We start from the raw sequence: 25,685 nt of genomic DNA, 5'->3' as shown, positions 1-25,685 counted from the left end.
GTGGGCCAGGTCAGCCCTCTACCAACATATACACTTGCGGCATGTAACAGATTATCGGTCGCAAGGCACATAACTTCTGCAATGACTCTACCGTTGATTATTGAAACAAAACCTGAGGATTGGACATATGTCTCTGAGGGAGGAGCGACTATCGTATTCTCGTATCGAGGACCTCACAACGTTCAATTCTCTGATCATGTCCTACGTCTCCGTAAAGTCGCTCACGGGTCATCAAACAGCACGCTGCTCGATAGCAACAGTGAACAACCAGACGATTCTATGATCGCCTTCCAAGAGAACATCATCTCAAAACTCGTTCCTTCTGAGTTTTTACCGAGTCTTGTGGTGGTGGTGCTCGATGAAGATTGGCTCAGGTCACTCGTTGTCCTACGCAATGGAGATCGCCCAGCAGAGAGAAGGCAGACGGATCATATTGATGTTCGCAGGAGTAAGGGTGTGTTAGCCACGGATCTCATTGGGGGCACGCCCATCGCGATGGAAATCAAGGTGGTTGACAGTTTATTGGGAGAATATCTGAGTCTGACTGATATTTCAGCCGAAATGGGGATTTTTACCTACAGAATGCCATCTCTCGCCTGAGACTGCCGCTCTGAAGACAACAACGTGCAGATTTTGTATGCACACGAGCTTCAGAATGGAACAAGGGGGCATCGGCACGACCTATTGTCCCTTGGACCTTTTCTCTCGCGATGAGACGCGTATTAGAAAAGCCCTAGGTGCTTTGTGGGCTGGATGGTATGAAAGCCATGGATCCCTCAATAACCTACGGCTCTTTGTCGAAGGCAGAATGGCAAAACCAGATGATGTACGTCTTCAGTACATCGCGTTCATAGGTTTCTGATAGATCTGGATAGGACCACTCGATGCAATTGTTGGCACACTTCCTCACGGCGGACGAATCGACTGACGTCCAGAATCTCCGGGAATCGTTCACATCCGCTCTTGCGCAGGCACTTCTTGACAGTCCCGTTCTTCCCCTCCTGTCTACTTTACAACGAACACTGGACATCCTTGATGTAGAGGGTCTATCCAAGTTGTACACACAAACATCATCAGGTTCCTCATGTGATGGTCTCGGATCTTTGGTTCCCGATCCTTACATGGAGGAATGGGAGGACTTCGTCGAAGTTTACCAGTCTGATCATCATTCCTGGGATCACACAGTCCCAAGTCCTGGACACATCCGGTATTATCTCATGGCATACCTACTTTCAGCGACGTTCAAGGATTGCTCCATCATTATCCGGCCCAAATCTACGCAGATAGGTTCGTTTGATACCACAATCATCGACATGGATATCAAGAGCATGGATCGCTTGGGGAAGTGGGAAAGGTTAGACAGGAAAATCGTGGAACATTACAAGAGTTCAGGCAGCCAGCGGCGTTGCATCGACAGCCAACGCATTAGTCAATCAGGGTGTACACGTATGTGCCGTCGCTCTCTCGCGTTGGATGTTGCTTACAGATAGATTTGCAGAACTGTCAGAGTGGCGTTAGCAAGATGTATCATAGACTGGTTTCTGAATATCTCTGGAGAATCTCTGGGATGAGTGATTTGTGTTCGGGATTTTTCTTTTTCGTAACTGCAACTGACATACAAGGTGTATTCAAAGACTACACTGGCTGTGATGCATATCGACTTGAGTCCGGCTCATGCATCTCCATCAAGCTATCGGACTCAGACTCGACCAACAATCTGCTAGTTTCTCCAGCACAATTCAAGGACAAATGTTATGCTACAGAGAATGCTGACAGCCCTCCTGGGTAAGTTTGTAGGTTAACAAACTTCTGCAGAAGGCCTGTCAGTAGATGAGTCGTCGAAGAGCTGTCATGACTACTCTCCTGTGATTGGCCCGAACCCGCGCATTACAAGAACGAAGGCAGAATCAGGGAATGATTACTCTCCTGCGATCGGCCCAAAGCTGCGCATTTCAAGAACGGAGACAGAGTCAAGGAGTGGTCCCCGTTGTATTCTTTGTTTAGTACTAATGATGTTGTACGCAGGAAAATAACACGATCGCGATGACGATCCTAGTATCCTGACGTTAAATGTGATACTGTCTGAACGATACAGATTGCGACACAGACTCCTTTACAACTTCCCATGTTCCGTGGATCGAGCTACTGCGCCTTCCACCCCGTGTATAGACTCTACGTTAGGTTCCTCTACAGCACCCACTCCGACCAATACAGCTATTGGACCTGCACACCTCTTCCGATGACTATATCAGCAACCGCTAATGCCGGCTTTCTCCCCCTGAAGGGGAAACGCTATCGGCAGATTCGGGTATGCACCTACCACAATTTATTGTCCGGGGGAATTGGCTACTTTTTGTACATATTCGCCAGCCCCAGACTGTTGCATTGCCCGACTGGAACTATCACAGTTTCCTTTACTGCCAAAACAGCGCCAGGAAGAGTCTCAAGGTGCGCAGCCCCGAGGACTATGCTGGTCTTTGGAAGAAATGATTTCTGACGTTAAGTGCTACTAAAGTTTCTCCCCGTTCCATTTCCCGTTCCGTTTCGTGCTAATGGTACTTAGAACGGAACAGATAAAGTTATCCTAATTGGACGGATTAGAAGGCTAGCTAGGATTGTACTACCCTCTCCTGTTAGAACAAAACAGATGTAGTTAGAGGCCAGGACCTATGCTGGTTTAGCAAATTTTAGTCTGTCCGCTCGATCACACAGGGCCGGTTTCATTGCCGGTCCGGTCTTAGTCATCTTGCACTTGTCTCCTTCGGTCTGACTCTGAGCCCATACCAAGTTGTTATCTTCGCAACGCTGACACCTCTTGAATTTTCACAATTGAACGGACCTTTTTTTTACCATGGTTTTTAGTTCATCGACGTCAAGATTATTACTGCCTCCTGCCTCGCTTGCAATGTCGGAAGCGCTCCTTGACGATGGGACATCTACAGTGTCATCATGCGTCCTGCGCAAGTATTTGTGTTTTTGGTGAGGTTTCACGGGTGCGTTTATCAGCGTCGAGACAATATCATACGGGGTCTTTGTTGCCGGTCGTGAACTGCATCACTGCACATACCCTTGTTTGTATCTACCTCAAGTGGACAAAAGAGAAGAATTGGGTGAATCCTGCTGTGGACGATGCAGCCAATCTGCGGTGATAGTACTGATGAAATACATTTGACAAGGATTCTACCTGAGTGCAGAGCTGTTCCAATTGGGTATGGATGACCGCCACCGAAGCGCATTATGTCCGGACGCCACTAGGAACAGCATTGACGAGGAGACGTTGCGTCGGGATTCCAGACAGTGGGCAAGACCACGGTGGCATGCAACGACATGGCCGTGATAGTGTGCTGTCTCACAGGAGAAGACTGCCACCGAAGCGCATATTGTCCCGGCACCGCCAGGAGCACCGTAGACGAGAACACGCTGCGTTAGGATTTAAGCCCAGCGGGGAAACCCGTGGTGGCATACAGCATGCCCGTGATAGTGTGGTATCTCGGAGAAGACTACGAAGAAGACGGCGACGGAACTGGAACGTTCCCATGATACTTACACGATGTAGTAAGTTACATACAGGCTATGGCTTGGTGTGGCACCAGCCTGCAAATGGAGTGCATCACGTCGAAATTGTAAACTCGGCTGTGTTTCTCTGCTGCATTGCAATAGAACGGAGTATGTACGTGTACTTGGACCGAAAAAAGGAAGCTCGGAGGCCTCTGAGGGCCTTTGTAAATCCTAATTGGATGCTAGTGAGGACCGTCCCTGTACTACTTACTACTCAAATAAATTTACGAAAGCCTATCGCGATTCTAAAAACAATTAGAACAATCCGGAGATTCCGGACCCAGCTACCGGTGAAGCCCCTATGTAGGCTTAGATTACGTGGGAGTATAATAGCCTGTACAGGAACAAATTATTAATGATCATTGATGATTATATAATCAATTAAATTCGAACCACCTCGCGGACATTGGGATTGGGCGTCCCCCTATGACGATATCAGTAACGCGACTCTAGATCAGAAAGGAAGTGAAATGACTGGCGCTGATCTTATGTAGGTCACCAACTTAGCCGAGCCTGAGGTGAGCCTCATCTTTACCTTTCTTTCCTTGTTCTTTCCAAAAGATAACCTCACCATTTCTAGCCACACTGGTACTAGTCGTACTGGTATGACTACCTCGATGTCGCAGGATATTAATATTCCTCGCAATATATACCAAATCATTTCTCTGCTGGATCCCTCAATCCACAGTGGTCTGTGTTCAGCTATCGGGACGCCAGCTCAACAACGTAACTATCCGTGATGCATTGCACGTCTAGCTTGGATCAATTGGCCGACGACATCCTCATACAGATACTTCAGACACTGTCTGTGCGAGGAATATTGACACTGCGATGCGTACGTCTTATACTGTTATTTATATTTGAACCCATATGCATCCTACCTTTCCCAGACCTCCAAACGTTACTATTCTCTGTCTAAGCTTCACTGCGTTTGGTATGCGGTGTTCTGTGCTGAAGTATTGGCCCGCCACCTTCCTCCCCCCGGTCCTTCGAGTTCATGCTCTCTCAGTGCTCTGTCTTCCGCAGATCTAGAGTATCGGACCTTATTAGCTCTTTCTCTCGAGAGACGTTGGTCACGATCCAAGGCCAATGTCATTGTTTCGAACAGAGAACGAGAGACTGTCGACCAGATCGTACTTGTCCCTGGAGGAATGCAGGTCTTGACGGTTCATGGAAATAAAGTGGTGTGTCGGCTCATCTCCGGCAAACCAGGCTCGTACGAGCTTCAAAATATTGGAGCATGGTCATTACCGGGTGACGATACATGCATAATTGTGAAGGACATGGAGCGCCAGGGAATCATTGCCATCGGCTCTAGAGACAAGTGAGTCCTTCGACCTCTCGCCACCACTGTGAAGTGTCGCTGATAATGGATAGTCCAAATCGACGTGCTACAGTATTCTCGCTCTCCTTGAAGCCTGTTCTCAACAAGCTTTGCGACTACTCACTTATCCCTGGTACTGTCGCAGGGATTTCACGGCACCTCCTTTTCCTGGATACTACATCACAGAAGGATGGGGGCGGCCTCGAGGTCCTAGACTGGCACGCTAAGACAGAAGGCACTGCCCTTCTCCCGCGTATACCCGATCTGGTGAGTTTTCCGAATGCAACTGCAGATGATGGACCAATGTGATTTCTTTCAGTTCGGTGCCTTCCTAGACTTTGTCCATTTCTCAGACCATATACTTGTAATGTGGGAGGCATGCATTAGCGTGTTCCCGGTGCCCGACGTACCAGCTAAAGGACGAACTGTGGTGGCGCATACCAAAGTATTCATGTTGTATGAGCACATCAGCTCGCCTATCGCCTTTACAACTTGCGTTTCTCGAGGTTGGTCTGGTGCAGATGCTCCAATGTATGCACCATCACAGGAATCACCTTCCCTTACAATCGCTTCCAGAGGCAAATCGGGCGGGATTTCTCTGTCGATGCTTATCTCGCTAGATAACGACGAGGATCCATCCAGTTTCCCGTACCGGCTTCTCCGACTCTCTCCGGTCGTTCCGGACGTAACACAAGATTTAGGGGGGTGCACGCAGATATGCCTGGGGTCGTCGGGGCGCGGGTTGTTTGTGTTTGAGGGGAAGGTGCGACTTTGCGGACCAGGTCTATTGTTCATGCCCCCGTGTGAGATGCAGTTCGGTCCTGAGTTTGAGACGGAAAGGGTTGTATATGAGATTGAAACCGGTGATGTTGTTGGTGGAGACCAGGTCGACTTTGACGAGGGGATGGGACGACTAGTTGTTGCGAAGGGAAGCGGGGGCTTTGATGTGGTGCAGCTGCTGTGACTGACTGACTGCTGAATTTGAAGTGTTTGCGATCTCTGTTTCTTGTAAAATCTGTATAGTATCCATTAGTTTTAACGTTGTATAGTACTTGAGACAGTTTTACATAAATAACGTTCCAGAGTAATCAACGTTAACTGAGCGTGTTCCCATTCAGATCTAACTTTCAACGTCAACTGCAATCCATAGAAAGGGTTGCGGGCCTCTATGCGTATATTGCAGGTATTGGTGTGTGCCTGAAAGCAGCAGCAGCAGAAAAAATGTAAATCACGCTATGGTTCGTTCTGTTTATGGGTTCATAGTTAGAGACTTCGTGTAAGATAAATCCGTCTATACTTTAAACACGCTCCACGTATCCATTCCTAAATAAATCTCGTACACAAGATCCATGATCCCTATATCTTGCAATTGAAAATCGTGTATTGCATCCCGTCGTCATGAAGGAAGGATTGATTCTTCGACAACCCTGGACCCGACCTTTCTCTTCACAGTCACGCTGCCATCCTGTCAGATTTTGACAGTAAACGTCAGAGATATATAAGTAGGCAAGACACGCGTTCACTGACCTCGTTACCAAAGTACGCGGCCTGAGTCATATCGCAGAACAAACCAACTTCCACAACACCTGTGAGCATCTTGATCTTTGCCAAAATCTGCAGTAATGCAACTTAGTATAAGCCCGAGGCAGCGGCAGAATTTCTCGCACAGTAGAAGGGTTCATCATCGTCTCTCTAGGGAACGGCGCGTCGATGACGAAATTGCTATTGTCTGTCACCACAGGACCGGCCTTAGCCTTTGCCATGCGCAGGGTAGCGTTAGGGGAACCCAGAACATTTTGTAATTTACGCAAAACCTGGCCATATGCGAATGGCGTGACTTCGATTGGAACACCAGGAGTGAACTGTAAATGATAATTACGACATGTCTCACATGGAAGACCAGGCACGCACGTTCGTCCCGAGGCACTCCGCGTTTTTGCGATAGTCGGCTACCACGATAAACCTACAGTCTGGCGATGAGGGAACCGAGATATCAGATATGATCATGGACATACGTATTTGCAGCCTCAGCGAGCACCTTTTCCCGTAACTGGCAGGCTCCTCCGCCTTTGATACAATTGAGGTCAAGGTCAACTCTGATGATGTGATGGTCAGGCTTGACGACTTTTCTGAGGAACCAGAAGATACTTACTCGTCAGCACCATCTATAGTGACATCGATGGTAGGAAATTGATCAATATCGCCTAAGTTGAGGTTCGACATGACGATGAGCTCCTTCGACTGGAATCCAGTCGGAATGAACACGCGATCCTTGTTGAGCTCACGCCCCTGTGCGACGATTCGCTCCACAACATAGGGCACAGTAGATCCTGGAAAGCGGTAAATAAGAGACTGATCCCAGCCATAGTACGTGCAAACCAGATCCTATTCCGATAACCTTGCAGCAAAGAATAATAAGTTCCAAGAGACAAATGAAGATGAAAAGGAGACTCACCTTATGTTCTGGGAGAATGTGTTTGTCCACGGCAGTGTATGCTGCTAATCGTTTGGACTGCTCAATGGCACTGAGCGTGGTAGTAGCTTGAAGTTGCATGCTGGTCAGCGTTCTAATCGTCTTCTACGAGCAAAATACACACCAGTCGATACCGGCATGGTGACGGTGCGCGGGACGGGAGTTATTCTGGATACCGTGACATCAATGTCAGCTCGGTTTTCAATTGATAAGGGGGAGTTCCGGGAAGCGATTCGGTGCAGCAAGATGATGCGAAACGTCAAGCTAGTCCCAAACCATCCACCCCCAACCGTCTTGGCTCCAACTTGATTGAGCAACTCCGAGCTCCGTAAAGTCGGAAACAGCGAGTCTAGGTGCACAGCAATGCCAAAGTAAACCACTCACGGAGTCTGTGCGGACGCCAAGTGCGTTTTTGCTGAAGAGAATAGGCGGTGGTGGTGGATGAATATTCGAAATGATGCAGCGCGCGAGGGGCAGCATAGATACTTATGAGGATTGCATAAATATAAGGACATGCGTGTGCTCGACGAGTCCATTCTCGGCTGGACACTTTGTATTACTCACGCGCCCATCACCAGCCACTGCTTTCAGGCGCACGTTTCACGGCAACGCTGAGAAGAATTCTACATTCTCTCATTGACTACCATTGGTGTTGCATAGCTCGTTCTGGGAAATATCTCGCGCATAGACCGGATTGCGAAGGAGTGTGGAAAGTTGCGAGCTCTCCAGTCACAGCAGTGGTGGGGTCGCTCAAACATGAGGGCCATTAAAGGTGTGCCCGAAAACTCGATCCCCTTTGAGGTAATTCACCATGTGCAGGGGTGCTTTTAACTTGGTTTGCAGTTATTTTTCGTCTTTCAAAGGAATCATAGACCAATTGTTGGCACTTGCGCTTGCAGTGACTCGGCTGTCAAGCAAATACTGCTCACAATGAACGAGAAAGATCCTTTCGTTATTGAGGATCTAGATGATTACCATCTGGTTATCAAGGCAGATGAGGAATATAGAGTGAGGAGGGAGCTTGAAGCTGAGGTATGAATTCTAATGTATCTGCAAATCCATCTGACAAGGAGTTGTTGCAGTTGGAGAAGAATACATACAGTCTAGAAACAAACTAGTCTTTCACCCTGCATTTTCACCCTTATTCCACAGCATAAGCACTTGCCCTGCTGCGGCCTTTAGGCCTATTTGTGACGTTGCGCATAATTTATCGGATTTGGCTTGACGTGGTACCTTGCTGGTTGAGATTCACCCGAATGAAACGAAACACTCAAGGTGCGTCGTTTCTGCACTACAGTGCAGATCATGATGGGGACCCACGTCAGGCAGACGAAAAGGAATTCTATATGGTAGGCCTTATCTGTGTTCCGAGCAATCTGCCAGATAGCTGATCTTCTCCAGTGCGTATTTAATTCAGCTGACGTGTGAATAGTGGTCACAAACTTCTCCATCCATACGGTTCACCCATGCCAAATCACAACGAAACTTTCCCTTCACTCAGGTGAGGCACGAATGTATATATACGTACCAGCTCTGGCAGTGTCGCCCCTCTAATTGCTTAAACCCGGAAACGTGCACTGCGATAAATAGATCATTCAGACACGAGGCGTGTCCGAGCGTGAAAGGACGCGGAAACGAGTGCAAAGAATTTGGCATTTTCTTACCCGCATCTTCTCTCGAATTAGCACTGCGTCACCAGGTATCCAAGGGCTGGTCAGGCAATTACTAGGCCGCCGAATTCATGCAAGCCAGTTGCTTGCTTTCAGAGGCAGTGTCATCGCAAAGACGCACTAATGGCATCGCAATCTCTGTTATTGCTGTTGTAGTGGCGGCTAGAGGATGAAGAGTGCACAGGCATAGGACTGGACATAATGCGGACCAGAGTTCCCTGCGACCCGATCAGAAAGCGAATTGTGCTGTCAGATATCACCCAGACCGCTGTAAGGTGTCGTATAGGAGCCTCGGAAGCAACGCTATAAACACGCCAGTTATCTATTTCCCACTATGCGATATCAGGGTATGCTGGCATGTGCTAATCTCACATGAGTGCATCACAAGTATCGTCCAGAAAATCTATGTTGAATGAGAAGGGCATATGATGCAGTTGAGTCCGTGAGTGACGGCCATAAGCCGGCACTTTCGGCGTGTTGGCAAAACGAAGCCTGTCTCAGAATTCACGCGCACGACGGAGTCTACCCTGCCAATTAGTCTACACTATCACCATGATATCAACGCGCACACTAAGCCCACGCTAATCACCACAACGACGCTGCCTTGCATTTATTAGCTTGAGGCTAATGGTCACCGCCTTTTTGCTCGTTCTAACGTGAAATGATATGGATCGGTTGCCAATTCGCATCTGAGCCGAATTATTCCCAGATTAGGCGCGATGATCACTATCAGACCATATTGAAGATCGTTTCAGTAGTACTTAAGTATATCTCGTCTTCAAATCGGCTCTATATCACGATCTCTTTCTTTCCTTCTTCCCTTGACTTGATCGCAGACAAAAGAACACATTATGGACACTGTCCCGGACATCTTGAAAGTGTCCATCCTTGGACGAGAGTCCATCCACTGCGGTTTTCACTTGATCCCATACATTGCACGTACAGTGCTCACCACACTTCCTGCATCTGTGTATGTCCTCGTAACAGACACAAATGTAGCCCAGTTCTACCTTTCTGCCTTCGAAAAGGCCTTTAATGCAGAGATCAGCAAGGTGCGTATCTTCTACATTCGCTCATCTCATGTATTTGCCTTGCATTTCAATCTGACTCGCATTTCAGCTTTCTTCCGCGAAACCACGTTTCCTTTCTCGTGTTATTTTACCTGGAGAGACGACAAAGTGTCGTGAAGGAAAGGCCGATATCGAAGATTTCCTCCTTCTCGAGCGCTGCACTCGTGACACCGTCATCCTCGCTCTTGGTGGAGGTGTCATCGGTGATCTTGTTGGTTTCGTTGCTGCAACTTTGTGAGTTCATATGAACTTCCTTGCAAGCTATCCCATCACTATCCATCTTTCTGCACGATTCTCATCCCATCCTCGTGTTTTCTTATTCTTCCTTTCTCCTCAGGCTGCTACTAACCTTCTTACAGCATGCGCGGTGTGCGATTTGTCCAGATCCCTACCACGCTTCTCGCAATGGTGGACTCCTCCGTAGGCGGAAAAAACTGCCATTGACACCCCTGCTGGCAAGAACCTCATCGGCGCGTTCTGGCAGCCCGAATACATATTCATTGACGCTGCATTCCTCGAGAGCCTTCCTGAGCGCGAGTTCAGTAATGGTATGGCTGAGGTCGTCAAGGTGCGCTTGTTCCTACCTTCCTTACAAGTCCACTTTATACTAACCAACGTGCCCCTAAAGACCGCGGCGATATGGGATGAAACCGAATTTACTTCCCTCGAAACTAACGCTCAATTGATCTACAATGCTATTCGCACACCTTCCACTGGCTCTGCAGGTCGTCACATCAGCACGCGCTCTACCTCTCAATCTCTCCTCCTCTCCGTTATCCGAGGTAGCATCTACGTCAAATCTCACATTGTCACCATCGATGAGCGTGAGACCGGACTCCGCAACCTTGTCAACTTCGGACACACAATTGGCCACGCCATCGAAGCCGTTCTCACGCCACACATGCTCCATGGAGAATGTGTCAGTATCGGTATGATATTTGAGGCGGAAGTTGCTCGGGGGATGGGCGTATTGAAGCAGGTGGCTGTGGGAAGACTCGTGAGGTGTTTGAGGGCGTATGGGTTGCCTGTAAGCTTGGCAGATCAGAGAGTAAGCAGATGTCCTGGTGCTCGCGGCCTTGGTGTCGACAGGCTCCTGGATATCATGCGCGTCGATAAGAAAAACTCCGGCCCTCAGAAAAAAGTAGTCATCCTCTCCCGCATCGGAGCCACATACGAGCAGAAAGCGACGGCCGTCGACGATGCAGTTATTGCCAAAGTGCTTTCGGAGGCTGCTACAGTCAAGGTTGATCTTAGTACTACGCCGGGAACGCAACATGTGAAGATGGCGACGCCGGGCAGCAAGAGTATCTCTAATCGCGCCCTAGTACTGGCTGCGCTTGCGCAGGGCACGTGTAGGTTGAAGAACTTATTGCATTCGGATGATACGCAAGTGATGATGGCGGCATTGCAAGAGCTCAAGGTCTTGTTTCATTTTCATCCATCATTGCTGTTGCTAACTTGCTTTATATAGGGCGCTTCCTTTGCGTGGGAAGACGGGGGTGAAACGCTGGTGGTCACAGGCGGCGCAGGGGCCCTTCAAGTCCCCACAGCAGGAACAGAAATTTACCTTGGGAATGCAGGCACCGCTGCACGCTTCCTCACCACTGTCTGTGCGCTCGTGTCTCCTTCCGCCGCTACCAATGCCGGGACCGCCACTGTCATCACAGGCAATGCGCGCATGAAACAGCGGCCTATTGGCCCTCTTGTAGATGCCCTGCGCGCCAATGGATCTGAAATTACCTACAACGAATCCGAGGGCTGTTTGCCACTAAGCATCGCACCCAAGGGACTCCAAGGCGGCGTGATCCGTCTTGCAGCGAGCGTGTCGAGCCAGTACGTAAGCAGCATCCTTCTCTGCGCACCATATGCAAGGAAGGCGGTGACTCTCGAACTCGTTGGAGGCGCTGTGATCTCGCAGCCATACATCGACATGACAATCGCGATGATGCGTACTTTCGGGGTGATTGTCACGCGCGACCCGGGGACCGACATCTACCGAATTCCTCAGGGCACATACGTGAACCCAGCTCAATACGCAATTGAAAGCGATGCGAGTAGCGCGACGTACCCGCTTGCTATTGCTGCCATCACGGGGACAACGTGCACGCTCGAGAACATCGGAAGCGCAAGTTTGCAGGGTGATGCTCGGTTCGCCGTAGACGTGCTTGCACGCATGGGGTGCAAGGTGGTGCAGACCGCAAATGAGACGACTGTCACTGGTCCGAAGAGGGGCGAGCTGAAGGCGATTGGAGAGGTGGATATGGAGCCGATGACGGATGCGTTTTTGACAGCGTGCGCTGTTGCTGCCGTTGCACAGGGCGGGGAGGGGAACACGACCAGGATTATTGGGATTGCGAACCAGAGAGTGAAGGAGTGTAATCGCATCAAGGCAATGATTGATCAATTGGGTGAGTGCTTTGATTGCATCTCACCGCTGCTCACTCTTATGACTGACTGAACCTTCACAGCCAAATTCGGTGTACAGACCAAAGAACTGGATGATGGACTCGAGGTGTACGGTCGCCCATTCAACACCCTTACCCGTGGCGCGAGCGTGCATTGCTATGACGACCACCGTGTTGCGATGGCGTTCAGCGTCTTGGGTACTATCGTACCCGACACAATCATCGAGGAGAAACGTTGCGTTGAAAAGACGTGGCCCAACTGGTGGGATGATTTGGAGAACAAGGTATGACTCGTATCTTCGCTCTCCGTTAAGCTTGGTCCTGACATATATACACAGATAGGCCTTAAGGTTGGGGGCATTGAGCTCCCGCGTGCTGAGAGCTCTACCGCTGCTACTTCTGGAACACCCTCCCCTGCAGCCTCTGCATCCGTGATCCTCGTTGGCATGCGTGGCTCAGGCAAGACACATATCGGAACACTCGCGAGCGCTGCTCTCTCTCGCCGATTCATCGACGCAGACGCTTATTTCGAAGCCAAACACAACATTGGCGTGCGCGAGTTCGTACGTGCCAACGGGTGGCCTGCATTCCGTGCCGCAGAGACAGAGAATTTGAAGGAGATCATTCAGGAGGCTGGGACAGGACACGTGATCAGTATGGGTGGCGGGATTGTGGAGACGCCTCAAGCCAGGGATCTGCTGAAGAACTATGCAAAGACAGGCCCGGTTGTACATGTCCTGAGGGATATCGAGGAGATTGTCAGCTACCTTGGTGATGAAACCGCACGCCCTGCGTACGGCGAGCCGATTACCGAGGTGTTCAAACGACGGGAACCATGGTTTGTTGAATGCGCCAATTACGATTTCATCAACCGTATAACTGTTGACGGCGGCGAGGCAACCAATGCAGAGATCTCGCGTTTCTTCAAGCACATTACTGGGCAACCGAACCTCGCGGAGAATGTTGCCGCTGGGAAGCGTAGCTACTTCGTGGCCCTCACATACTCTGATGTGATGCCCGCTTTGCGACACATGCCAGACATTACGACGGGCGTTGATGCTGTAGAGCTACGTGTGGACCTACTGCGTGCCCCTGATGCACTGGGCGCCATCCCTTCGCAGGCTTATGTTACCGCACAGGTTGCTGCGCTACGCCGGGCGACAAGTCTCCCGATTATATTCACTGTGCGCACGAAAAGCCAGGGTGGTGCGTTCCCGGACAACTCGGAGAAAGACGCGTTTGAGCTTCTTGGGCTCGCGCTGCGACTTGGAGTGGAGTACATCGATGTGGAAATTTCTGCATCTGAGAGGCTCATTACAGAACTCGCCGCTCGCAAGGGATTCTCCCAAATCATCGCATCGTGGCACGACTGGAGTGGTAAGATGAAGTGGAACGAGGATGTAGTGAGAAGCAAGTACGCGCTTGCGAGCCGACTTGGGGACATCGTGAAGATCGTCGGAAAGGCAAACACGTTGCAAGACAACTTTGCGTTGCATGATTTCGTTGCAAAGGCTAACCTGCAGCGGGGTGCAAAACCGATCATTGCAATCAACATGGGCGTGGAGGGTCAGATGTCACGTATACTGAATGCGACTTTGAGTCCCGTGACGCACCCACTTCTCCCCTCGAAAGCAGCACCTGGGCAGCTTTCCTTTGCGCAGATTCAGAAAGCGCTGAACCTCCTGGGTCAGCTTCCTGCGAGACGCCACTTCTTGTTTGGAAATCCCATCGCTCATTCCATGTCCCCGACTCTGCACAACGCTGGATTTGAGGTCCTCGGACTTCCCCACACATATGAACTTCTCGAGACAGCTAATGTTGGTGAAGAACTCAAAGCCACCTTGGCTGCTCCTGACTTTGGGGGTGCCTCTGTTACCATTCCCTTCAAACTCGACGTCATACCCTTGCTTGACAAGCTTTCACCAGCTGCTGAAGCTATCGGGGCTGTCAATACCATCATACCAGTCATTGAAGGAGGAAACCGGATCCTCTACGGAGACAACACCGACTGGCTCGGCATTCGTGAATCCATCCGCTCTCGTGCGCCATCCATCGGTGCGCCTGCTGCCGCCCTCGTTATTGGCGCAGGAGGGACTGCCAGAGCCGCCATCTTTGCGCTTCAGTCCCTGGGGGCTCAGCGTATCTACCTGTTCAACCGGACTGCAAGCAAGGCACGAGCGCTCGTCGAAGCTTTCCCCGACGCTCCCGTCAAGCTGATCGAGACGCTTGATGCCTGGCCTGCTGAGGGGCCTGCACCAACTGTCATTGTATCCACCGTCCCAGCAAGTGCGACAACTACGAACAGCACGAACCCGGGGGCCGTACTTCTTCCGCTGGCGTTGTTTGATGCGACCGCGAATGGCGTGGTTGTGGATATGGCATATAAACCCGCCGAGACACCTCTTCTTATGCTCGCGAAGAGTGCAGCTCCGAAGTGGGCGAGGGTTATGGGGGTTGAGGTGCTCCTGGAGCAGGGTTATGTTCAATTTGAAACATGGACGGGCCGCAGATGCCCGAAGCACGTCGTGTCGAAGAGTGTGTTGGAGAAATATTTTGCAGCTGCCTAGGTGGATCTGTGTCTGTTTGGATGTTAAAAGGTTGTTGATTAGCTTGGTATCAAAATATGTTGTATGATCTAGATAGCTATCGATGCAATTTATCGGTATGCAGTTTGTTTCAAAGTTCCAAATTCTCTACTACATATGAAGGCATTTCTCCTCGACCGTCGAATCTTAATCCTGCACAGAATAGTCCTCCCCCTTTTCCCTCCCTCACTTTTTATTCTCTGTTGCTCCCCTATCGGTGTATTTCGTAGACACTTGTCTCACTTCCCCGTGTCACGTCAGATCCACAGCCATGTCAACTAGATTGATGCTACGCAGATTATCGTCCTAGTCGTCGTAATTAATACCTGACCCGAGCTCCTTGCGCTTCTTGTCTGGTGCAAAAGGTACAATGCGTAAATGAATAAATAACAGAAAGTTATATCCCACCTCCACTGCCCGGACCGTCGTACCAAGCATATATTACGAAGTCGGACTTCAGCTCCTCGCGCTTCTTGCCTTCTAGGGCACCACGTTGAAAGTTCGTGTCAAGATTGTCTCGCTCGACTGAGTGGTGCATTATGGCATCTGAATGAATATGATACCGCTGATGATCATGAATACTCACAGGAACGTTTCGAGATGGCTCCTGGCGTGGGCGACGCTGCAGTAAGAATGACGAGAGAGATAAGTGCGCTCAGGAGCACAGAAAGCTGCATGTTTATGGATAAGAGGAGTGACTATTCGTCGATGCACTCCACTGAGAGGGCTTTTTATATATTTTCGCAGATCCATTCGGTTTTAGGCTCTTCCACAAACAATGATTGTATACATGTCCAGATCGTGGCCTGAGAACTTGAGGTGCAGCAATGTCTGACATGGGATCGAGGCCCAATAAACAGATTCGAGAAAACAGCTGTGATGAATTACGTCAATTTGCGTGGCAATTGCCCCAGTGACTGATACAAATGAGTCCGCTGCGGAAGTTTCATCGTCATGATGCATTTACAGTTAGACAACCGTTTGGTAGTGTGTGAGGAGCCGCCACGTCGCAACCGGGTTATGCATGGATAAAAATTCAAACATGCTGTCATGATCGTCAGCATCTCTTGCAGTCATCAAGTGCAGTTTAGTTTTGCCAATCTACAATGGAAGGATGAATCGTGATGGCCGAAGGCTAAGTACTTAAATCTCCACACCTTTCCGGAGTGCTACTGGTGGACATGCCGTATCTACCACTGGTCTTTGAGCAAGACGCTTGGAATGGCGGCATGCCAGCGAGTGATGTTTGAGATTCCTCGGAGCACCACACCAGCCACTGGCATGCGTTTGAGTCTAAGAGTAGCAGGATCTGCACCAGTTATATGATCGTCTCGTTTTCTCTCGTTCTACGGCAAGCTCAGATGGATCGAGCGGACCGAGGAACAGGGGGAAAATGTATAAAAGCTCTCTCGAAAATTCCGTGAACGAACTTGAAGTAGCAATCAAACCAGCCTGGGCAAATATGCACATGTGGCTGTGCTAGCAGAAATATTGTAGGCTACTGTCACCTGTGTAGTAACACGTCTACTTATCTACTTATTCAGTTCAAAAATGAACAAGCTGGTTACCAGCTATAATTTACTACGTGGCAGCTATTTGAAACGAGGCGCTCACTGTAACACTGGACAACTACGAATTCCGCACATTCCATTAGGCAACTACACAACTCATCGCGGCTTTGCAACATCTCGAGCAGCGATCTTCACAAGCTTTGACGTGGACGCCCTCGTCAGATCATCATTTGAAATGCATATGGCTACTAGTAGGACTCACTCTCAGGCTGTTACTGCATAAATTAACGGGCCAATTGTGGGCGCTGGCCATCCAAGACTTCAAGTTGTTTCAGGAATCACCAGGCCCGGGTGCTGCTGAGTGTCGGCATAGATATGTCATCGAGACCACAGGAAATCATTTTGCCCTAGAAGTCTCAAAAGTGCTGCTGCCCATTACCTGCCTGGGAGTAGCCGGGAACGGAATCAGAGGAAACGAATAATGAGTCGCCATGTCATTGTGGAAGGTGGCTTCGAGAGGAGAAAGGGTCTGGGAGATTCGATAACGTACTCCTTTTTCTCACTTACTGCGACGATCCAAAGAGGTTGTACCAAGTCCTCGGTGCCAACTCAAGCCTTATCAGATTTCCCGAACAGCTTCTGGGATAGATAAAAGCTTCACAGGTGATTAAACATCCTGGCTGCCTGGTTCACACTCGGCTCATCAATTACAGATTCAGATTTTCTTTCGCAACTCATGCGAAAGGAATACTATTCTCAGTATTCTCCTGTCGATGTGGTCGACGATGATGACACCAAGCTCCTTGATAGTGGTATAGCGGCAACTAGTCCTCCACCAAGATCACGCTTTCCTCATTTATGGCCATGGTTGAGCCATGGTGTACTGATTTCCATAACTTTGGTGTTCTTCACACTATGGGCACAGGCGCCTTCGATAGATGACGTAGTTCTGTTCTGTAGGTGGATAACTAAAGTCAGTGCACAAGACTTTACTTACCCATCACAGCTCCAGCAAACGAGGCAGTTGAATCCATCGGCATCGTAAAATTCAACGGAAGTTTTGGTGCTACTTCCATATACCGCGGCAGTCCATCCCCAGAGCTTGACGCCGCTTGGGATAGCATATCTTTTAATGGTTTCACCTTGCGCTTTGCTCCCATCATAGGCTGTTGCTCACGGGAAGCATTTTACAGCGCGCCCAATTCGGATGACGCTTGAGCAACTGCTCAGGACGGGGGAAAAACCTTCTCCTTCCATGGCTAGGTATCCGGACGAATACGGTGGAGGTTACATGGCAACTGTAGAAGCCATTCACCAGCTCCATTGCTTAGTCAGTTGTAAACCACGGAGGCTGGTCGATCTTTGCTCAATTTTCTGTAGGACATGCTTCGCAGAGTCAGCTGGGGTGACCATTACTATCATAATGGGAACATGCACGAATCCCCTGAAGAATTTCGTACCCATATCGGTAGGTATATTGTTTTTTGCTCTGCTCATAACTTGCTTATGTCGCACTTCAGACCACTGCATTGAGATGCTCAGGCAGTTGACTATGTGTGCTGGTGATACGACCATGATAACTCACGATTGGGTAGAGGGAAGGACAACTCCATTCGCTGATTTCAACGTTCATCACCAATGTAGAAACTTTGAAAAGGTCTTAAATTGGGTCGATGAGCATCGTGTTTTTGTCCCTAAATCCGAGATGGTCCGCTTGGACGATAACGTGGACCTGCCTTCCCCTCCTTGATCACATTCTTCACGTGTTCTCTCCTTATGAAACATCCCACGTTAGTGGAGGTGGGTATTTGTGGGTAGGATACGTTCAGCTTCGTCTATCGTAATGCAACGAGGTCAGACAAACAGTATTTCTTTTAAAATCCAATTTCTGTCCATTTGGGGTGGGATACCCCATATTACTAACTAGGAAAGGGGGGACACCTGCGTCCTCCACCAGTCCGCCGTTCCTGTGGCATCCTGCCGGCCGTTTTAGATGTGCAAGTCTTCCAATTTGCGGGACCATTACTGTGCAGTTCGTGGCATGAAGGTCCCTGGCATGTGTTAAGGATGATACAAGTACTCGAGTCGCCGTGCGACTGGGTACGATGGGACTAATGGAGCGTGGTGCGGAGAACAGGAGGAGTGTGTTGTGGGCGTGTATGAGTAAGCTGAGTGAGTGGGTGCCAAATTGTCTGGGTCTGATATAGTCCTCCGTGTCTACCGCTATTGGGGTTCTGTTTTCCCTTGTCGTCGACTGTGAGAGGATAGGTCGATGGCCTGCGCCTTCTGAAGGATAGGCCCTAGATATACAAGCCTTGAGTCTGACATTCTGGATCACATCAGTCTACATCTCCCTCGTTTATAAACTCATAATGCAACAGTTCTTCCAAGGCACCAATAACTGCCCTCCTTCCATGGTATTCAGGCTGAACAAGTGCAGTGAGCAAGCAGGCAAGCAGTATGATATTCCTTGATCATGCATCACGACGTGACGCGCTGATGTTTGGGGAGGTCGACGGTATCTTCGAAGCGAGTAACCTCGGATTCATCGATATGAATAGCGTGTTCGACAGACCAATCCATGATTTTCTCGTAGTTCCTGCATCGATGACGGGTGTTGAAGTTAGGGTAAGAGACCGCGTGTCCCTGCACCCAGTACCATGTGATCATCGTCACGTCGGCATTGCACATAATATTCTGCCTTATCATTTCGATGCAGTGATCTGGACCGTAACGGTACACCATAAGTAATAGTGCCTTAAGGCAGAAATAATATTCACCAAGATGCAAACGGACTATCTCTGGGGTATTTTGGAACGAAATATCCGTGGGCTCATAGTACTCCAACCAAGAGGCTTTGCGAAGCAAGTTCTACACCAGTGTAAGTCAAGAATGAACATATCGTCGGTGTCGGTGTAGTATGACTTACCACACAATGCAGTTGGTGGGCAGATTCCAAGGAAGCCATATAACCTCCGCCAATTTTGTCCGGATATCTGACTTTCGAAAGTAAATCTGTTGTGCCTGCTTTGAGCATCTCCTCACGGGTCATCCGACTTGGTGCCACTAGGTTTCGTGGAGGTGGTCAATTAGTAACTAGTAGTATAACGAGATCAATGACGCACCATTACGAGATACTCTATTCCAAGCGGCATCAATTTCTGGGGAAGGGGGGCCACGATAGATAGAAGGAAAGTTGAGGGTTCCGTTAAACCTCACAATTACAGGCTCGATAGCAATATTGGCTGGAGCTGTGATGGTTTAATAACTATACCGTTCAATGTGGTCCGTCCACTCACAATATATGCTAGGAATGTCATTGTGCAGGTAAGTCGAAGGCGTACGCATCCATAGCGTGAAAAAGAGAACCGATGTGCATACAAGTATGCCATGGGTCAACCACAGGCGAAGGGTACGTGACTCGGGACGAGGTTCTGCACCGAACCTTGCTGCATCACCAGATAGTTTTTCGTTGTCATCGTCGACAGTGTTAACAAGAGAGTACTGTGAGAAATATTTGACCATCATCTTTGGGTAAAGTAACTGAATGCGAGGGAGTGGGGACAGTTGGGGTCCGGGAGGGTCTAGGTCTAGCTAAGACTCAAGAGCCTTTAAGTTTGTGTTGGATGTGGGCTATCGAAAATACCCTACACCTATCACAAGTGCTGATCTTATCGATCATCGCATACATAGAGTGCATTATATGAATGTCGATGAATTCTGAAATGATGCATGAATCACCGGTCTAGGATAAGCATGCCGCTGGTTTGAAAATAAATCTGCACCTCTGCACACATGGCTGTGCTAGCACAAATGTAGACTACTACATATGTAGTAACACGTTGTTACACGTCTACTTATTCGGTTCAAAAATGAACACCAGAAGCTTCCATCATGACAACTGCATCGCTCCACCAACTGCCAGTGTGTACCGTCTTGGCATGTATGTGACAACTGGCATGCATACAAATTAAGACGGTAGTAGGTACACACATCCTCTCCATTTGGAAGTGACTTACTACGTGGCAGCTATTCGAAACGAGATAACGCTGGACAACTACGAATTCTCCACATTCCATTAGGCAACTACGCAACTCATCTTGGCTTTGCAACATATTGATCAGTAATCTTCACAAGTGTTGACGTGGACGCCCTCCATCTGGCTACTAGTAATTCAAGGAAATGAATAAAGAAACCTCAGAGTCACTCTCAGGCTGCCCCTGCATAAATCAATGAGCCAATCGTGGGCGCTAGCCATCTTGTTTCAGGAATCTGCATAGTGCACCTGGCCCGGGTGTCAGCATACCCACTGGAAGCCGCGGGCTTTTGAAGGCAATTGTAGTTGCTATTCTATGAGTCCATAACACATTAATGATTCATTTGACCTGCAGATGGGAAGCTGCAGGTTCCATTGGTAGCTAATTCGCGCACCCGAGAGACAACTAGAATGTCATGGGTGGATACGCCATCATGAGGCTATAGGAAATCATTTTGCCCAAGGAGTCTCAAAAGTGCTGCTGCCCACGACCTAACTGGGAGCAGCCGGGAACGCAATAAGAGGAAAGGGGTGATGCATGATGAGTCGCCATGTCATTGTGAAACGTGGCGTCGAGAGGAGAAAGGGTCTGGGAGATTCGATAACGTACTCCCTTTTCTCTCTTACTGCGGATCCCGAGCACTGTCACAGCTTCTGGGATGGATAAAAGCTTTGCAGGTGCTCAAACATCCTGGCTGTCTAGTTCACACTCGACTTATCAATCACAGATCCAGATTTTCTTTCGCGACTCATGCGTAAGGAATATGACTCTCAGCATTCTCCTTTCGATGTAGTCGACGATGACGGTACCAGACTCCTCAGTGATGGTGGTATAGCAACTAGTCCTCCACCAAGATCTCGCTTCCTTCACTTATGGCCATGGCTAAGCCATGGTGTGCTGATGTCCATAACTTTGGTATTCTTCACACTATGCGCACAGGCACCTTCGATAGATGACGTAGTTCTGTTCTGTAGGTGGATAACTGTTGTCAGTGCGCAAGACATTACTTACCCGTCGCAGCTCCAGCAAACGAGGCAGTTAAATCCATCGGCATCGTCAAATTCAATTGTACTTCCATATACCGTGGCAGACCATCCCCAAACCTCGACGCCGCTTGGGATATAATATCTGTCAATGGTTTTATCTTGCACCTCTGCTAGCGCAGCGACAAAGTTGAGAAGTTGATGCTCATTCTCGTCAATACTTTTGATATGTACTCGGTCGATATCTCATCTCATTTTTCTCTCACTCACTTGTTGCTCCCTTACATGTAGTACCTGCAAATCGCCCATGTCATTAATAGGCCAGTTACCTTGCAACTGCTGCGCAGGGATAATGAGGTATCTTACGGAAATTGATACACATTCTCATTCTTGGCATGCACTTCGTCAAAGATCCCTGGTACAGCAGTCATGGTCACAGCCATCACACCTACCTCTAAAATTTTAGACAATCACGACGATATCATGTTAGTTCATGACATACCCTGATGACCCTATACTTCCTCGGAGACAAGGAACTATCAATCAACGCTCTTCCAAGTTCCTCCTCGTCAACCGTCTCTTGTACCATCCAACACTCGCTCGAAGAAGAAAACCTCTACTGATTTTTTTTTGGGTTCAGTTCGGGTTTGGACAAGAAAAAAAATGAGCCGGACCACAGAGAATCATTCTCTGTGATCCGGTTCTTGGTTCTCGTCCAGGACCATCTGAATCGGACCGAACCGGGCCACAGCGACACTAGTTCTTAGGGAACAGCCAAGGATCGCAATTTCAAAAGATGTAATAACTTATTTGCAAGACACCTACCGGCGGCGTGGTGGTTCACTATAATTGGTAGTAACACTTGCTGTAACAATCGGCAAGTTGCTGCTAGGTCCCTCCGTGTCGAGTTTGGCTTGCCAGATCTCAGGGGCACTGAAACCGCTTCCTGTACGAAGAAAGGCAAGCGCTATTTTGGGGGTGCTACATCCTGACTGTCTTACCTTTGACCCACACGAACTTCAGATACAAAATTTCCTTCCGGAATTATGCACAAGGAATACTACTCTCAGTATTCTCCTGCCGATGGAGTAAACGATGACGATGCGAAACTCCTTGATAGTGCAGAAACCAGACATCCATCAAAATTTCACTTCCTTCACCTATGGCCATGGCTTAGCCACGCTGTGCTGATGTCCACGACGATGGTGTTCTTCATCCTATGGGCGCGGACGCCTTCTATAGATGATATCGTTCTATACTGTGGGTGGATGAATAGGTTAGCACTTAGGATCTTGCTTACTTGTCACAGCTCCAGCAAACGAGGCCATTGAATCCATCATCCTTGTAAGATTCAACGGAAGTTTAGGCGCTCCTTCCATTTATCGTGGCAGTCCGTCCCCAGAACTCGATGCGGTTTGGGATGATATAGCTGTGGATGGTTGTGCCATACTTCACTCACTTTATATGCAACAATTGATGTGAAATGTTATTCAGGGCGCCCAGTTCGTATGACGCTTGATCAACTGCTCAGAACAGGTGAGAAACCTTCTCCCGCCATGGCTATATATCCAGGCGAATATGGCGGAGGTTACATGGTGACGATTGGGGCCATTCATATGCTCCATTGCACAGTCAGTTACAATTGCAGGGAAGCTGGATCTTTTCTCACTTCCATGTAGAACATGCTTCGTAGAGCCAGCTGGGGCGATCATTACAGATCCTCTGATTATTCCATCCACGACTCCCCCGAGGCATTCCGCATTCATCTCGGTAGGTATATTGATTCTTAACCATCGCAAGTCCTGCTCATGTTTTACCTCAGACCACTGCATCGAAATGCTCAGGCAGGATATTATGTGTCGTGACGACGTGACCATGGTCACTTACGACTGGGTGGAGGGACTCGAAGATCCTTCTCCCAACTTCAATGTTCTTCATCAATGCAGAAACTTCGAGAAGATATTGGATTGGGTAGACGAGCATCGCGTTATTGTCCCTAAATCCGATATGGTCCGCTTGGAAGATACTATCGGCCTGCTTTCCCCTCCTTAATCGCATTCTTGACATACTAGTCCGCTTCTGTAGTCACTCCTCACTTCTGTATGATCCGTGAACGAATTAATAACCAGCACCCGACGCTGTGGAGTCTTATACACGCTTTCTTGAACTACGAATCTGGGAGACCCAGCCGGCTGGCTCTCGTGGCACCAAATGTGCTGCGAATTTCATTTCATCAAATACCAGATTACACTGTCCCTGACTCCCAATGTTAGGCTTTTGTCGAACACAATCAGTTTCCCATCTTCCAAAACCTCTGCCGGCTGCACGCGTTTGGGCCTTTTCCGAGGTTACAATCATTTAACACCTTGTTTGTTAGAGGATTGTCTTTATGTCTGTTATTCAGTTCTCGCTGGGCCGTTTTTCCGTTGTGCATGCCTCGGCATCAAAATAAATCAGGAGCGCACACTACACGCATCAGAACGATATGGTCCAGTCTACTACTTTCAATTCTTCTAGCCTCGCTGAAGCCTCATCGATGGACGCCTCTTCGGTCGTTGGCTCTTCCAATGTGACCGAGGATGACTTGACAGTTAAAGGAAGGAGGTTGCACCATTTTCCTGACGGTCAGACTCACTGTGGCCTTAGCTTGCGCACATTCTTCTGGCCTCTGGCCCCATTAACATGTTTCATTTGGTGGTGAATCTCGATAGTTTTGGTGAATCTGTCGAGAATCTCTATCTTGAAGCTTCACACAAGTTCGATAGACGTGTCATGGACGCGGACGAACAATCGGTATTATGCCTGGTAACCTAAGCTCGATTTCTCTTGGACCCTTGTAGACAATACTTATATTCTGCTTAATATTCTTTGTAACTGGTTCTGCATAGAAATCTGGTGTTGCATAGTTGCACTGCGTACAATATATTGTGAGATCAGCACGATGATGTTCGATGTGAAACAAGGCTTACTACTCCAACGAAACAAGTTGTTATGCTTAGGCGTCTGGGTTTGGTCACGATTCTAACCATTCTCCCTGCGTACATTATACGATGAGGCTAACACGATGAGATTTGGTGCGAAACAAGGCCTACGGATCAAATGGATCTGCGTACATGTCTGGTTCTGCGTACATGTCTGGTTCTGCATAGTTGCCCTGCGCACATTGTAATGTCAGGTCAACACGGTAGGATTTGATGCGTGAAACAGGGCTTACCACGGTGTCGCTACGCTTGTCAAGTTCACCAACAGCGCGAGTAGCCTGCGGACATTGTATGACAATATGATAAGGTTTGACGCGAAACGAAGCTTACTGGTACTATCCCAGCGTTGACAGCCATCAAGCTGAGAATAACGAAAGCAGCAGTGGAGAGGCGGATAAACATGATATTGAGTTGATCTTACTTGTGCAAACCAGATATAAAGGAATTTCCAAGCGTATGACCGTGCTTGCAGAAACGGTCCAGCAATAGATAGGAAAACCAAGTCTGCGTAAATTGTGTATTAGGAAGTGACAATATTTTTCGATTTCGAACGTTGTATGGGTTATTGGATTATCAGTGATCCGACTGTGATTGCCTTTTTTCAAACATGACGACATGAAATGTTATTCAACAACTTTTATTAAGGGCGATTGTCAGTACTTGGTAGTAGGGTACCGCACGGGTAACACCGAGGGTCGGAAAGTTGACACCGCACCCGCACCCGCCAACACCGTACCCTTCACGGGTACGGGTACACACCGACCCGTCAATGTCGCGGTTTATGGAAAACACCGCGGTGTCTCTGAACACCGCGGGTACATTACCAAGAAGAGTGTATTAAGTATTAACAACAATGAAATAAAATAGTACTACTTTTCCTTGTCATTCTCCTCTGCTTCGACTTCATTTCGCTTCCGTTTTTGAGTCCTGACAGCGGCTAAAAGGTCCTCCATCACCAGAAGATCACTTCTGCCCCACGCTCCGAGGCAGAGAAAGGCACGAATTGTTGATGGTGCGAGTCGGTTGCGAGTAAAATGAAGGAGCTGCCGGCCCTGCGAGAAGACACGTTCAACCGCAGTTGATGTTGC

At 48.8% G+C, this 25,685-nt stretch overlaps 11 protein-coding genes across 11 annotated transcripts; 7 read left to right on the top strand and 4 right to left on the bottom strand.

Annotated features, from left to right (window-relative positions):
- The first annotated feature begins 4 nt into the window (after positions 1–4).
- Positions 5–1,822, top strand: DFJ58DRAFT_399188 (inositol-pentakisphosphate 2-kinase). The gene is made up of 4 exons (XM_041380207.1): positions 5–507; positions 557–826; positions 876–1,446; positions 1,499–1,822. The coding sequence occupies exons 1-4, from the start codon at positions 82–84 to the stop codon at positions 1,516–1,518; spliced, it is 1,287 nt and encodes a 428-aa protein (XP_041243519.1). The 5' UTR covers positions 5–81; the 3' UTR covers positions 1,519–1,822.
- Positions 1,823–3,954: 2,132 nt separating this feature from the next.
- DFJ58DRAFT_790095 (uncharacterized protein) lies at positions 3,955–5,988 on the top strand. Its single transcript, XM_041390251.1, has 5 exons — positions 3,955–4,076; positions 4,139–4,393; positions 4,449–4,882; positions 4,936–5,149; positions 5,202–5,988. Exons 2-5 carry the CDS (start codon positions 4,298–4,300, stop codon positions 5,844–5,846), a joined length of 1,389 nt encoding a protein of 462 aa, XP_041243518.1. The 5' UTR covers positions 3,955–4,076; positions 4,139–4,297; the 3' UTR covers positions 5,847–5,988.
- Position 5,989: 1 nt separating this feature from the next.
- On the bottom strand, positions 5,990–7,897 carry DFJ58DRAFT_790092 (ribose 5-phosphate isomerase A-domain-containing protein). Its single transcript, XM_041390250.1, has 10 exons — positions 7,740–7,897; positions 7,480–7,523; positions 7,338–7,423; positions 7,262–7,280; positions 7,035–7,212; positions 6,898–6,978; positions 6,794–6,845; positions 6,550–6,744; positions 6,410–6,496; positions 5,990–6,347 (listed from the first exon to the last, which is right to left on the bottom strand). The coding sequence occupies exons 1-10, from the start codon at positions 7,889–7,891 to the stop codon at positions 6,279–6,281; spliced, it is 963 nt and encodes a 320-aa protein (XP_041243517.1). The 5' UTR covers positions 7,892–7,897; the 3' UTR covers positions 5,990–6,278.
- A 343-nt stretch (positions 7,898–8,240) lies between these two features.
- Positions 8,241–8,473, top strand: DFJ58DRAFT_661002 (uncharacterized protein; the record flags this gene model as incomplete). The annotated part of the gene is made up of 2 exons (XM_041382185.1): positions 8,241–8,387; positions 8,438–8,473. Coding segments are annotated over 2 exons (183 nt in total), but the record flags the coding sequence as incomplete, so codon positions are not given.
- Positions 8,474–9,758: 1,285 nt separating this feature from the next.
- On the top strand, positions 9,759–15,067 carry DFJ58DRAFT_884247 (EPSP synthase-domain-containing protein; the record flags this gene model as incomplete). Its single annotated transcript, XM_041394607.1, has 8 exons — positions 9,759–10,077; positions 10,145–10,329; positions 10,455–10,515; positions 10,556–10,663; positions 10,724–11,515; positions 11,567–12,503; positions 12,564–12,784; positions 12,839–15,067. The coding sequence occupies exons 1-8, from the start codon at positions 9,877–9,879 to the stop codon at positions 15,065–15,067; spliced, it is 4,734 nt and encodes a 1,577-aa protein (XP_041243515.1). The 5' UTR covers positions 9,759–9,876.
- A 162-nt stretch (positions 15,068–15,229) lies between these two features.
- DFJ58DRAFT_399100 (uncharacterized protein) lies at positions 15,230–15,865 on the bottom strand. The gene is made up of 3 exons (XM_041380206.1): positions 15,672–15,865; positions 15,494–15,610; positions 15,230–15,438 (listed from the first exon to the last, which is right to left on the bottom strand). Exons 1-3 carry the CDS (start codon positions 15,760–15,762, stop codon positions 15,392–15,394), a joined length of 255 nt encoding a protein of 84 aa, XP_041243514.1. The 5' UTR covers positions 15,763–15,865; the 3' UTR covers positions 15,230–15,391.
- Positions 15,866–16,932: 1,067 nt separating this feature from the next.
- DFJ58DRAFT_745990 (uncharacterized protein) lies at positions 16,933–18,346 on the top strand (the record flags this gene model as incomplete). The annotated part of the gene is made up of 6 exons (XM_041387426.1): positions 16,933–17,259; positions 17,310–17,552; positions 17,603–17,731; positions 17,790–17,926; positions 17,977–18,064; positions 18,117–18,346. Exons 2-6 carry the CDS (start codon positions 17,333–17,335, stop codon positions 18,344–18,346), a joined length of 804 nt encoding a protein of 267 aa, XP_041243513.1. The 5' UTR covers positions 16,933–17,259; positions 17,310–17,332.
- Positions 18,347–18,848: 502 nt separating this feature from the next.
- Positions 18,849–20,353, bottom strand: DFJ58DRAFT_399084 (uncharacterized protein). The gene is made up of 5 exons (XM_041380204.1): positions 19,896–20,353; positions 19,722–19,847; positions 19,526–19,662; positions 19,377–19,467; positions 18,849–19,319 (listed from the first exon to the last, which is right to left on the bottom strand). The coding sequence occupies exons 1-5, from the start codon at positions 20,122–20,124 to the stop codon at positions 19,078–19,080; spliced, it is 825 nt and encodes a 274-aa protein (XP_041243512.1). The 5' UTR covers positions 20,125–20,353; the 3' UTR covers positions 18,849–19,077.
- A 961-nt stretch (positions 20,354–21,314) lies between these two features.
- Positions 21,315–21,951, top strand: DFJ58DRAFT_399077 (uncharacterized protein). The gene is made up of 2 exons (XM_041380203.1): positions 21,315–21,603; positions 21,654–21,951. The coding sequence occupies exons 1-2, from the start codon at positions 21,384–21,386 to the stop codon at positions 21,791–21,793; spliced, it is 360 nt and encodes a 119-aa protein (XP_041243511.1). The 5' UTR covers positions 21,315–21,383; the 3' UTR covers positions 21,794–21,951.
- Positions 21,952–22,960: 1,009 nt separating this feature from the next.
- Positions 22,961–23,688, top strand: DFJ58DRAFT_884231 (uncharacterized protein; the record flags this gene model as incomplete). Its single annotated transcript, XM_041394606.1, has 4 exons — positions 22,961–23,054; positions 23,111–23,247; positions 23,296–23,386; positions 23,439–23,688. Coding segments are annotated over 4 exons (552 nt in total), but the record flags the coding sequence as incomplete, so codon positions are not given.
- Positions 23,689–24,704: 1,016 nt separating this feature from the next.
- Positions 24,705–24,999, bottom strand: DFJ58DRAFT_728333 (uncharacterized protein; the record flags this gene model as incomplete). Its single annotated transcript, XM_041385581.1, has 3 exons — positions 24,705–24,770; positions 24,831–24,875; positions 24,928–24,999. 3 exons carry the CDS (start codon positions 24,997–24,999, stop codon positions 24,705–24,707), a joined length of 183 nt encoding a protein of 60 aa, XP_041243509.1.
- Between the last annotated feature and the right edge of the window lie 686 nt (positions 25,000–25,685).

This window comes from Suillus subalutaceus, assembly GCF_016647625.1.
Source record: "Suillus subalutaceus strain FC151 chromosome Unknown DFJ58scaffold_58, whole genome shotgun sequence".
Lineage (NCBI taxonomy): Eukaryota > Fungi > Basidiomycota > Agaricomycetes > Boletales > Suillaceae > Suillus > Suillus subalutaceus.
This window is presented reverse-complemented; position numbering and strand designations above follow the sequence as displayed.